This window comes from Entamoeba dispar, genomic scaffold (assembly GCF_000209125.1).
Source record: "Entamoeba dispar SAW760 scf_1105229460459 genomic scaffold, whole genome shotgun sequence".
NCBI classification, from domain to species: domain Eukaryota; phylum Evosea; order Mastigamoebida; family Endamoebidae; genus Entamoeba; species Entamoeba dispar.
This window is the reverse complement of record NW_001854203.1, coordinates 28,494-40,875: the sequence shown is the minus strand read 5'-3', so window position 1 is coordinate 40,875 and position 12,382 is coordinate 28,494. Positions and strand designations below refer to the sequence as shown.

At 26.2% G+C, this 12,382-nt stretch overlaps 4 protein-coding genes across 4 annotated transcripts, besides 15 other annotated features; 3 read left to right on the top strand and 1 right to left on the bottom strand.

The window, feature by feature from the left end:
* Nucleotides 1-18: 18 nt before the first annotated feature.
* Nucleotides 19-145: a sequence feature (AT_rich).
* Nucleotides 146-181: 36 nt separating this feature from the next.
* Nucleotides 182-223: a sequence feature (AT_rich).
* A 98-nt stretch (nucleotides 224-321) lies between these two features.
* Nucleotides 322-1,380, top strand: EDI_116060 (uncharacterized protein; the record flags this gene model as incomplete). Its single annotated transcript, XM_001737196.1, has 2 exons — nucleotides 322-359; nucleotides 444-1,380. 2 exons carry the CDS (start codon nucleotides 322-324, stop codon nucleotides 1,378-1,380), a joined length of 975 nt encoding a protein of 324 aa, XP_001737248.1.
* A 304-nt stretch (nucleotides 1,381-1,684) lies between these two features.
* Nucleotides 1,685-1,765: a sequence feature (AT_rich).
* A 129-nt stretch (nucleotides 1,766-1,894) lies between these two features.
* Nucleotides 1,895-1,932: a sequence feature (AT_rich).
* A 127-nt stretch (nucleotides 1,933-2,059) lies between these two features.
* Nucleotides 2,060-2,093: a sequence feature (AT_rich).
* EDI_116050 (uncharacterized protein) lies at nucleotides 2,087-5,050 on the bottom strand (the record flags this gene model as incomplete). Its single annotated transcript, XM_001737195.1, has 1 exon — nucleotides 2,087-5,050. One exon carries the CDS (start codon nucleotides 5,048-5,050, stop codon nucleotides 2,087-2,089), a length of 2,964 nt encoding a protein of 987 aa, XP_001737247.1.
* Nucleotides 2,969-3,000: a sequence feature (AT_rich).
* Nucleotides 3,676-3,705: a sequence feature (AT_rich).
* Nucleotides 5,051-5,116: 66 nt separating the features above from the next.
* Nucleotides 5,117-5,149: a sequence feature (AT_rich).
* Nucleotides 5,150-6,163: 1,014 nt separating this feature from the next.
* Nucleotides 6,164-6,191: a sequence feature (AT_rich).
* A 159-nt stretch (nucleotides 6,192-6,350) lies between these two features.
* Nucleotides 6,351-6,384: a sequence feature (AT_rich).
* Nucleotides 6,385-6,560: 176 nt separating this feature from the next.
* Nucleotides 6,561-6,589: a sequence feature (AT_rich).
* A 5-nt stretch (nucleotides 6,590-6,594) lies between these two features.
* On the top strand, nucleotides 6,595-7,876 carry EDI_116040 (uncharacterized protein; the record flags this gene model as incomplete). The annotated part of the gene is made up of 2 exons (XM_001737194.1): nucleotides 6,595-7,695; nucleotides 7,745-7,876. The coding sequence occupies 2 exons, from the start codon at nucleotides 6,595-6,597 to the stop codon at nucleotides 7,874-7,876; spliced, it is 1,233 nt and encodes a 410-aa protein (XP_001737246.1).
* Nucleotides 7,630-7,678: a sequence feature (AT_rich).
* Nucleotides 7,877-7,944: 68 nt separating the features above from the next.
* Nucleotides 7,945-8,039: a sequence feature (AT_rich).
* Nucleotides 8,040-8,140: 101 nt separating this feature from the next.
* Nucleotides 8,141-8,179: a microsatellite.
* A 23-nt stretch (nucleotides 8,180-8,202) lies between these two features.
* On the top strand, nucleotides 8,203-12,342 carry EDI_116030 (DNA-directed RNA polymerase III subunit RPC1, putative; the record flags this gene model as incomplete). Its single annotated transcript, XM_001737193.1, has 1 exon — nucleotides 8,203-12,342. One exon carries the CDS (start codon nucleotides 8,203-8,205, stop codon nucleotides 12,340-12,342), a length of 4,140 nt encoding a protein of 1,379 aa, XP_001737245.1.
* Nucleotides 12,343-12,370: 28 nt separating this feature from the next.
* Nucleotides 12,371-12,382: part of a sequence feature (AT_rich) that runs on past the window's edge.

Sequence of the window (12,382 nt, the reverse complement as noted above, 5' to 3'; positions counted from 1 at the left end):
TAAAATCACAACAAACCGAAATTTAAATAAAAAGAAATTAAATAAATAATTTACAAATTGTCAAATTAAATAATATTTGTTTCAATAGTTAAAATATTTTCTAATCAACATAAAAATAGGTAATGTTTATTTATTTAAATATAAACATTATCCATATAACTCATAAATACACTCATCTTTCAAAATAATTCTAATAGTTTTTAATTAGTTAAATTTTATAATACTTCTTTTTACTGTGACAATTGTAAAAATAACCCTGAACTACCAAAATACGCCCTCCTCTATAAAGAACTTTTAAGTAACTTAAACTTTGTTAGTTATATGAAATTAACTTTTACTGTCTTTACTGGTTTTTTATTGTTTGTAATGTCCTCTCTTTTCTTTGTTATAATAAAAAACAATAAGACAGTAATTATAAAAAGACATATCGATGGTGGTCCTAGTATTGATTATAGAAAATTGTTTGTCCAACCAACATTTAAGAATGAAGCAATTGACACTTCCAAATTTCTTTATGATGGAAAGTGCCGAGACATTTTTAGATATAAACCAAATAACAAAAGGGATTTGGTGTTTTGGGCTATGTATTTTAAGAATCAAGAAATGTGGGTCAAACAAAGAGAAACAATTGTAAGAACTATGTCAATTCTTAAATCTGGAATACCAAATGTTAAGAAAGTTTTAGTATTGTATGGCCAAGCACCAGATGGATTTCTCGATCTTATGAAAAGTTTTAATGTTAAAGTTATTCGAAGAAAAAAAGAATTAAAATATAACCAAGTTTGTAATGCTGCTGTATATCGCTTCTTTGATCTACTTGAATATTTGAAACAACATGGAGGAGAGTTTGATAGAGTTGCCATCACTGATTTCAGAGATGTTATCTGGTTTGCTGATGCATTTTCTACTATTAGACCAGATGAATTAGTAATTACCAACGAATGCAGTGGTAAAGGAAATGGGACAATCAAGTGTATTGATTATACTCAAAAGTTAAATTACAAATGGCTTACTAATACTTTTGGAAAAAACCTTGCAAATCAACTAAGAAAAGAAAGAAAAAGAATAGTCAATGTAGGTATTGTTATTGGGAATATACAAAAAGTTAAGAGGTACTGTGAGTTATTCAAGCAGTACTGTCCTAAAGATAAAATTGAAAAGTGGGGTACTGATCAAGCATTAAACAATTATTTGTATTATACCCATAAACTTGATGAACTTAATGTTACAATTGAGACCATTAGTCAAAGAATTGGATTTGATGTTATGGATGGATGTATTTGGGATAAAAGAAATAAAATACTGATAGAACGAAACTCTTTATGTTCTCCTGTACTAAGGCATAAACAAACGGGAGCCTCAACCTATCACCTGATATAATTTGAGTGTTGTTAAAGCAATGACTATGTTATATTTTCTTTGTTTATTTTTATAAGTTCCAATTTAAATAATGCAGATTTTGAACGTTTATCCTATAATTTAAATAGAAGGCAAAGTCTAAGAAAAATCTCTTTTATGGGGGTTCTATATTATGTTTTGTTACTCATTTATTAATTAAGTTAGATTTACTAATAACGATATATAGAATTAATCTTAGATTATAGCTTTAGTAAAAGAAAATAGATTTTTATTATTTATAATGTTCGATGGCGATTATTCAAATTTAATAAAGACAATCAAAAGGAATATAATTAATCAATTAATAAACATTATAATAATTATTATTTTTTTCTTGTTTGTTATGTTTATTATATTTATTTTATTAGTGCCAAATATTGTTTTATTGTCTTTGATAAAAGTGTGCATATTAGTGTTTTTATATACTAATTCTATCACATTTATTCTTAACTTATTTTGCACTATTTCATAAAATGAATCCTTCTATATTATTGACTAATATTTTTTAATGAGTATTTTATTATTAAATAAATTCACTTAAAGTGAGACTTTTAATCTCATAGTAGACAATTTACTATATTCATTTCTGTTTAAACAAAGGAATATAATTAAACTGAAAGAAAAAGACCAAAAATGATTTTCTTTTAAAAAAAGTGATAAGATTTAAATAAATTAAATTATTTTTCATTTATTTTCCAATGAAATGATTAATCTTTTGATTCCATAAATATTGATACTCTGTTTTAAGAGAATTAAAAGTGTCTTGTTGAGTTTTCAAAAGAAGAGTTATTTCTTTATTAAAGAGACGTCCATATTTCTTAAATTCATTTTGTATAATGACAAAAGATTTTTCTTCATCTTTAAAGAGATCAATAGAACAATACAAATACAATAATACAAGATTCTTAATATCATTTTCATTTTTGTCATGAATAAGAATAGAAAATAATGTCAATACATGTTGATGATTTCTTGATAACATAGTTTGATAAATTAAACATTCTTTCCAAAGAGTATTCTTAATAGCATCATAACATTCAATAATGCGTTGTAAATGATATGACTCTTCAAATATATAATTAATCAATTCATTTGATAATATTATTTTATCAGTTGGAGCATTATCTAATTGAATATATGATCTCATATCTTCAGGAATAATATAGTCCAATTTATTAATATCGTCTTGAGTATATCTTGTTTTATCTAAGTATTCTCTAACAACAGAAAAAGTGTCTTTAAATTTTTTAAGATAAATTCCACAAGTAATTATTGCTTTAATGCCATTTTCGGTATTAATAAGTTGGTGCATTCCAATACCAAAAAAATTTTTCATTCTGTCAATTGTATCATCATCACCTTTCTCTTGTTGAATATATTCACTTGGTCTATTTCGTAATACACTTCTTGAAAATCCATTTTTTTCACTAATGATTGTGGGTTCTATTAATTGATTATGACAATATTCAGCAAACCCTTCAGCCACATCTTCTATACATTGTCTTGATAATAAATTATTCATTATAGGTATTGAAGTAGTAAGAATAGTACTGGGAGATGAATCAATTGCATAAAATTTATCAAAAATAAATTTTAAATTATCAAAACGATTACTTCCTTTAAATAACATCATAGTTAATTCATTATCAGAATACCTTCTATCATCATAAAAAATTCTATCACCATCACACAATGATAAACTAAATGCTCTTTTAATTTCTGGAATAATTATATAATTTGATTCACCACAACAAATAGTATAAAGATAAAATAATATTCCAATAGTAATGTCATGTTCAAATGAATATATAAATGCAGAAAATAAATCATTTTTAAATTTTATTCCATTAAATACTTTTCTGTTAATAGTATTAACTATTGTTGGCATAAAATTTAATGGTTCTTCAAATTGAATATTATTTTGAGCAATAAATGGTTTAAATATATCAATACTTCTAAGTTTTATTTTAATATCTTTTAAATATTCTTCACTATGAACAATCTCAAGATATGTCACTATTTGTGAATATGTTCTATGAATTTTTTCCATTCCCGCTAATAATACTGATTTGCCTTGTTTTACTAATTCTGATAAAAGATTTATAATTGTTCTTGAACTTGAAAGATATGCATTAATAACACTTTGAGTTAAATATTTAATACAAGACTCATCAACAGCTTTATTATTAAATGAATTTCTTAGTTCAGTTAATATAAAATCGAAAAAATCGAATTTATAAATTATATTCATTACTTGTTCAACTCCTTCTTGTGTTCTTAATAAACTAAATTTTTTTAAATTAAATTGAGAACAATAAATATTATGATACGATATATCTTCTGGTTTTAAAAATTGTTCTTTTCTAATTATTAATTTTGGTAACATTTGTATTTCTCTTCTACAAATTTCAAATCTTTCTGATGTTATACAAATTTCATTAATTGAAGTAGTAACATTATTAAAATCATGTACTAAAGTACATACTGAATATGAAGGTATTAAATTTTCAGTATTAGGAAATAATCTATATGAACTAAATTGTTCTGGATACCAAATAAAATTTGTTTGAAATGAGATATGTTCTCCGGAATGAGAATAATAAACTGGGGCTATTTTTTTAATCAACTCTCCATTAAGATCATAAATAATAGTAGTAATTAAATGTTCCATTAAAACTTCTTCTTTTTTATTTGGTTGTGCCATCGTACTTTGAATAAATTGAACAGCATACAATTTATCAACATCATAAATAGAACGAAGTACTAAAGCATTTACAGTTTTTTGATTCATCTTTATTGTTTTAATTAACGAACATTCTTTTGTTTTATTAGATTTGAAGAAATAGATAATAGACTGATTAGAATGGTCTTGAAACACCAACATAAAACCATTCAATGATTCTACAATTTGGGAACAGATATAATCTTTGGATAAAAATCCACTCATCAATATTTCACATTCATTTTTTTCTTTATCAAGGAATAGTCTAGTAACAAAACCATTATCAAATGCAACAGTAATAAAGTTGTTTGCTTCAAAATGAATTGATTTAATATGACCAGCTTTAATATTTAATTCTTTATCAAAAGGAGGAAAACAACTGTCCGAGTATTTGGCTTTAAAATAATATTCACAAAATCCGTATTGATCTTCAGCTGAACAAAAATCTTTACATTTGATAGTAGTAATTTTTGGTAATTTTCTACTATCACTCACATCAATTTTTATAAGGCGAAGACAACAAGGATAGTCTGCAATAATAAATTTAATAAAACCACCTTCATCCATAAAAGCATTTGACATAACTTCTGGTTGAATTCTAATAGCATAACTATATGTTATGTCTAATTCTAAATTAAATCCACATAATTCAGTACCACAACACGTTGAAGGATTTTTAGATTGTATAGAAAATATAAAAGAACCACATGGAACAATTTGTAGAACTTGACTTAAATGAAATCTTCTTTTCTTCCACATATTATGATTAGTATTAGGACAAATATTATATGCTATTAATTCATTATTTTCATATGTATAAAAAATAGTACAATCATTTGTAACTCCACATAACGGTGAAGTTATTGATGAAGATGGATACGTTACTTGAGTATTAATTAATTGAATTAAATCATTTGTTTCTGATTGCATTAATTTAGGAACAATTTTTCTTTTTAAGTTCAAATTTTTACTTTTTCAAGGAAATTAACACAAATCTTTTATTAAAAACAAAATTTAAATTAATATATTGAATACCATTTTACTATATGATACTTGTGATCCTTCTAAACCAAAACCACGTTGAGAATATCCAAGTGTTGAAGCACCATTGAAAGAATCTTCGAAATGATTTTTCTAAGTAAAGGTTAAATAGTCTTCTTTGGACTCAATTTTAAAATAGTTTTTTAATTCTAATTTACCATTATTTAAAGTAATAATACCTGTTTGTTCTATTGTATTATCTTCAATTTTACCACAAATCCCTTTAGACTCAAAACTGAACAATTAATTTTCATAGTCTTTTAATTAAAGTTGGAAATTTATTGATATAACAACCAAGACTAAATTCATTTTGATTTTCTACAATAATAATAATATTTTCCTTTCCTCTAAGTATTTTTTAAGTGTTTTAAATTCAGACTGATTTGATACTTGACAAGAAAACTACTCTTTTATAGATTTTTGATAATATAGTATATCGTTATTAATAGACTGTCATTTATTAATTCTTTCAATACAATTGGTAAACTAAAATTTAAAACAGTTTCAGTAAATCTCTCTTACTTATATTTATTTTCTACAACTCTCAATAACAAATTCATTTATATATCAACAGGAAGATTAGTTATAATAAATGGTAAATCATCTTCAGTAAGATTTTCAAGTAAATTAGCTAAATTTATTCTAAGTTGAAGAAAACTTCTAAACTTAACCATTTCTTTTGTACTACTATAAGTATAGCAAAAACAATTTTTAATCTTGTTAGAATATTATGATTTAATAAATCTTTAAATGCTTCACTCTAATTTCCATAGCATAATTATTAATTAATAAATCATTGCATTTTTTAAATCAGTAGTAATAACATTGTTTGAGTTAATTAATTCTTAGTTTTAGAATTAATAATGTAGTATTGACCATCACTTTTTGTTTCAATACTTTTAATACTTAGTTTTCTCTCCCCTTATAAATTCTTATTTTTATTTTGATATGAAAAGACGTTCCAATGAGAAACTTTTGTAATCTTCCTTTTTTCTTCATGACATAAATTATTATTTTTTTTTATAATTTACTTACTATATTAACCATTTTTTCTAATTTCTTATTGTTTGAATTCGGGATATCAATTCAATCTTAATTTTTATCACCTCATTCTTAATTCATGTTCTCTTAATATTTAACTAATAGTAGTTCTATTTCTTTTCATAATGATGATACTTATTAATAGTACAAATATTATGAATATTATTTTTTATATTTAATATGAAATATGACATTTTAATGATTATTGTTACATTGACATTTTAAATAATTATATGAAAGGGTCGTTTAGCGCAGTGGAAGCGCATCTCCCTCCGAAGGAGAAGGCCGTGGGTTCGACCCCCGCAACGACCGATTTTTGTATTCTTTTAAAATACAAATAATAAAAATGAAAACCCTGAAAAAAAAAATAAATTTTTTGTTTTAATAGTTATATGTCAACTTCACGAAGAACCGTTTCACAACTCTTTGACATACCAGAAACGTCCCAGTTACAAAATGATTGTATTAGTGTTGGAAATGAAATAGCACATGGAAGGTTTGGAAGTGTTTTTGTTGCAGAAGTTAAAAAAGAGTTTGATGTTCCTCGTGTATCCATTAGACCTTCTCTTCAACCACCACTTCGTCAATCTCTTTCAATAATTCAAGGACCACCACAACGACAACGTTCAAGACCATCAAACACCGTTTATTTATTTGAAAAAAGTAAAATTGAATCAGAAGGTTTTGACGTTCCATTGTCGCGACAAAGTATTGCAGCAATGGAACGACAAAATGGAGTTCAAAGAAAAAGAAGTCAGCCACTAAGTCCAATTAATACCGTAAGAACATATAACCAAAAATTATCTGTTTCTACTAAACCAGAAAAAGTTGCTATGAAAACTCAAATTATTAAAAAACCTCGAGATTTTCAAGAAACATCATATGCTGAGTGTAGAATATTTAAAGCATTAGCAAAGTTAATGATAAAACGATATTGTAATAATTTTATTTATATGTATCAATGGTTTAAGTCATTTGTTAATGAGTCTGAACATCAAGGGGATTCAGAACAAAAAATATCATTTGTTATGGAATATGCAGAAATGACATTTGCCAAAAGAAAATCAATATCAAAACGAGAATTATTTGAAATGCAAGAAGTTAAAGAAATAATATTTCAAGTTATTTGGGCTTTAATGATTGGACAAAAAGAATTATCTTTCATGCATAATGATTTACATGCAAATAATATAATGATAAATAAAGCAAAGAAAGATCATTATTATTTTAATCCATTTGATAATAGTGCATGGAAAACTTCGATTACTGTAGTAAAAATATGTGATTTTGGTTCTTCAAGAATACAAGTTGATGGAGAGATAATAGGAAAAGGACAAGAACTATTTGATGAATATGTTGATCGTCTTAAATTTTGTGAATCATTACAAGGATTTAATTATGTTCAATCAAAAACTCTTATTGAAGACAAAAAATTATTAACAGATTTTAAAAAGTATTTAAAAAATATAAAAAATACTTATTGGGGATTAGGTGTTTGTATTTATTTCTTTTATTCATTAAATATTTGTTCATTTTATTTAGGATTTACTTTATCACCCTTTCTTTGATTCTTTGCGTGTTCAACCAAAATTTACAAAAAGTATGTCAGTGTATAGTTATAAGTTTGAACATCCTTTATGTCCTAAAACTGATCTTCAAACCTCCATTTTGTAATTGTTGATTATTTGAATAACATCTAATATTCATAATTTTAAATTTTTAAGTTTAGTGATACATCAAACTTTAATTATATTAAAAGTTTATTATTAAATAATACTTTTAATATATTTTAACCCTAAAACAAAATTATAAAAAAGAAAAAAAACAAAAAAAATAAGATTAAAGACTCAAATTTGTGGTTAAATAAAATGTTTTTTAATAAAGAGTAGGATAATATTCTAATGAATAGTGAAAGAACCCAATGAAAGAAACATAACTAAAGAAAAGAAGAAATAAAATAAAAAGGAAAAAAAAAAACTAAGAAAGAAATTAGTATTCATATGAGTAAAGGAAAAACACGCCAACTTAAAGGTGTTGGAAAAATTGAAATTGATAAAGAAAATATTGAATTTGTTGGTCCATCAGAAAGACCTGGTAAAGTATGTGATATTCAATTTACTATGTTTAGTCAAGAAGAAATGAATCGAGAGAGTGAGTTTGAAGTTACTGAACATTTTTTGTTTCAACCAAACACAAGAAAACCAAATCCTAATGGTGTTCTTGATAGAAGATTAGGGGTTTGTGATTCACTAAGTGTTTGTGAAACATGTGGTAAAAGGATAGAAGAATGTAGTGGTCATTTTGCTGTAATTAATTTAGAATTACCAGTATTTCATATTGGATTCTTTAGACCAATTATTCAAGTATTACAATGTGTTTGTAAAAATTGTAATAGAATTCTTTTAACTAATGAAGAACGTGATTTTTATTTAAGAAGAATGAGAAATAAAAAAACAGATACTGTTGCACGTACTTATCTTGTAAGAGCATTAATTACTCAATGTAGAAAACATTATAATAGTTGTCCTCATTGTAATGCTATTAATGGGAGTATTAAAAAATATGGTAATTTAAGACTTGTTCATGACAAATATCATAGAGACGCTACTATTACTGAAATGAATGAATTTTATGATGGTTTTGAAGAATCAATTAAACTTGATAAAGATATTAATGCATTTGTTGATAATGCACAAGAAGATCTTGACCCAAGAAAAGTTCTTTCAATATTCAGAAGTCTTATTAGAGAAGATATAGAAACAATGGACTTTGATCCAGATAATGCACCACCAGAAAATATGATTTTAACTTCTGTCCCAGTTCCTCCTATTGCCATTAGACCATCTGTTGCTATGGATGGTGGAAATGCTTCAAATGAAGATGATTTAACAACACAGTTAAAAGAAATTATGGAATGTAATGATAGAATTAAAGAAATGATTAAAAGAGGAGCTTCACCATATCAATATTATGACTCATGGGATCAGTTAACAATTGCAGTGTCAATGTTTATTAATTCAGATTTGCCTGGTTGTGATGATAAAGGAAAACCATTAAGATCAATATGTCAAAGATTAAAAGGAAAACATGGTAGATTTAGAGGAAATTTATTAGGTAAAAGGGTTGATTTTTCTGGAAGAACAGTTATCTCCCCTGACCCTAATTTGGATATTGAACAAATTGGAGTTCCTAAATTAATGGCAATAAAATTAACATATCCAGAAAGAGTAACTAAACATAATATTGATAAGTTAAGACAATTAGTCATTAATGGATCTAATATTTATCCAGGATGTAATAGTATTATTGGTGGTACTGATGGATTAAGAAGGTCTATGTGTATTAAATTAGAAATGAGAGAAAAATTTGCTAAAGATTTAAAAATTGGGGATATTGTTGAAAGACATTTGGAAGATAATGATATTGTATTGTTCAACAGGCAACCTTCATTACATAGAATTAGTATTATGTGTCATAAGGCAAAAATTCTTCCTTGGAGAACTTTACGTTTTAATGAATGTGTATGTACACCATATAATGCAGATTTTGATGGAGATGAAATGAATTTACATGTACCACAAACAGAAGAAGCAAGGGCTGAATGTTTAATGTTAATGCATTCAGCAAAGAATCTTCAAACACCAAGAACTGGTCAAATGATTATTGCAGAAACACAAGATTTTCTTACTACGTCATATCTTCTTACAAGTAAAGATTTTGTTATTGAAGAAGAAGATATGATGCAATGGGCGTGCTGGTTCCATAATGCAGGAACAGAAATTGATCTTCCAACACCAGCATATTTGAAACCAAAAAAATTATGGACCGGAAAGCAATTATATGGATTAGCATTAAAACCAAATAAACATGAAGGAGTTAACATTTCATTAGATGTACCAAGTAAATTGTATAGTAAAGAAGGTAAATGGATGTGCGTTAAAGATGGATGGATATGTTTTAAGAATAGTCAATTGTTATGTGGTCAAATAGAAAAGTCAATTATTGGGTCTGGTAATAAAACTGGATTATTCCATTTAATTTTAAGAGATTATGGAACATTAGAAAGTGCTAAAATTATGGCTCATATCTCAAGATTTTGTGCAAGATTTCTTGGAGATTATGGATTTTCTATTGGAATCTCAGATGTTACACCATCTGCAGATTTAACTCAAATGAAAGAAGAATTAGTGAGTGAAGGGTATAAAAAATGTGATCAATTTATTGAAGATTATAAAAGTGGTAAACAAGAAGTTCAAGCTGGTTCAACACCAGAACAAACATTAGAAGCTTTACTTAATAATGAACTATCAGAAATTAGAGAAAGAGCTGGTAAAAGATGTATTGAAGAATTAAAATCTGATAATTCTCCATTAGTTATGGCATTGTCTGGAAGTAAAGGTTCTGTTATTAATATTTCTCAAATGATTGCATGTGTTGGACAACAAACAGTTAATGGTGGAAGAGTTTCTGATGGTTTTATTTCACGTTCTTTACCTCATTTTGCATTACATTCAAGAACTCCACAAGCAAAAGGATTTGTAAAGAATTCATTCTTTACAGGATTAAATGCTACAGAATTTTTCTTCCATACTATGGGTGGTAGAGAAGGATTAGTAGACTCTGCTGTAAAGACTGCAGAAACTGGTTATATGCAAAGAAGATTAATGAAAGCATTAGAAGATTTACATGTTCATTATGATGGAACAGTTAGAAGTGCATCATTAACAGTTATTGAATTTAAATATGGAGATGATGGGTTAGATCCATTAAAAGTAGAAAGTGATAAGTATCCAATTAATTTAGAATCTGTTTTATCTAATTTACAACAAAACCAAAAACCAGATGATGAATACATTACACCAGAAAATTTTGATAAAGAATATAATGCAATAATTAGTCAAACAAAAATTGTTTCAGAATTATGGAAACAACAATTAGAAACATTTTTAAAAGAAAAAAAAGAAGAAATGATAGAGATTTATAATCGTTATGACCAAGAAAATGCTCAACATGGATTATGTGGAATTACTATTCAGACATTAAAAGAATTTATTTCTATTTGTCAAAAAAAAGGTCTTAGAAGTGTTTGTGAAGCTGGAACACCTGTTGGTGCATTGGCTGGACAATCTATGGGTGAACCATCAACACAAATGGTATTAAAGACATTCCACTTTGCAGGTGTAGCGTCAATGAATATTGCTCTTGGTGTACCACGTATTAAAGAAATTATTAACGCAAGTAAAAAAATTCAAACACCAATTGTTACTGCTAAATTAGTTAATTCTCAAGACCTGACATCAGCAAGAATTGTTAAAGGAAGGATTGAAGCTACTCGATTAAAAGAAATTGCTAAATCAATTAAAATTGTATTTAAACCAGCTGAAGCATATATATCAGTAAAGTTAGATTTTGAAACAATTAAACAATTAGAGTTAGAATGTACTATTGAAAAAGTTCAAGATGTATTATTAAATTATCGTGGATTAAAATTAAAAGATAACCAAGTTATTATAAGAAATAAACAAAAATTAAGAGTTTATGTAGATAAAGCAAGTACTTCATTATTGTTTGCATTAAATTCATTAAGAAATCAATTATTAGAAGTTATTGTTTGTGGAATTGAAAATACTGGTAGAGCTGTTATTAATAAAAATAAAGGTTTATTTGAATTATTAGTTGAAGGAAGTGAATTGTTAAAAGTAATGGGTACTCCTGGAGTAATTGGAGAAGAAACTACATCTAACCATATTGCTGTTGTAGAAAAAGTACTTGGGATTGAAGCTGCTAGAAGTACGATTATTTCAGAAATTAAAAATGTTATGGATGCATATGGTTTATCTATTGATGTAAGGCATTTGTTATTATTATCTGATTTAATGACATTCAAAGGAGTTATATTAGGTATCACAAGATATGGTATTTCTAAAATGAAAGATTCTGTATTTACTTTTGCATCATTTGAACGTACTAACGATCATTTGTTTGATGCTGCTGTCCATTCTAGAAAAGATGAAATTAAAGGGGTTTCTGAAAGTATTATTGTTGGTAATCAAGTAGGTCTTGGAACTGGATTGATGCAGATTCTCTATGATCCACCAAAACCAATTTTCTTAAAAAGGAAATATGACCCACTTTTTTAAAAGAACACTTTACATTAAATGATTGGAGTTTTTTAAATTT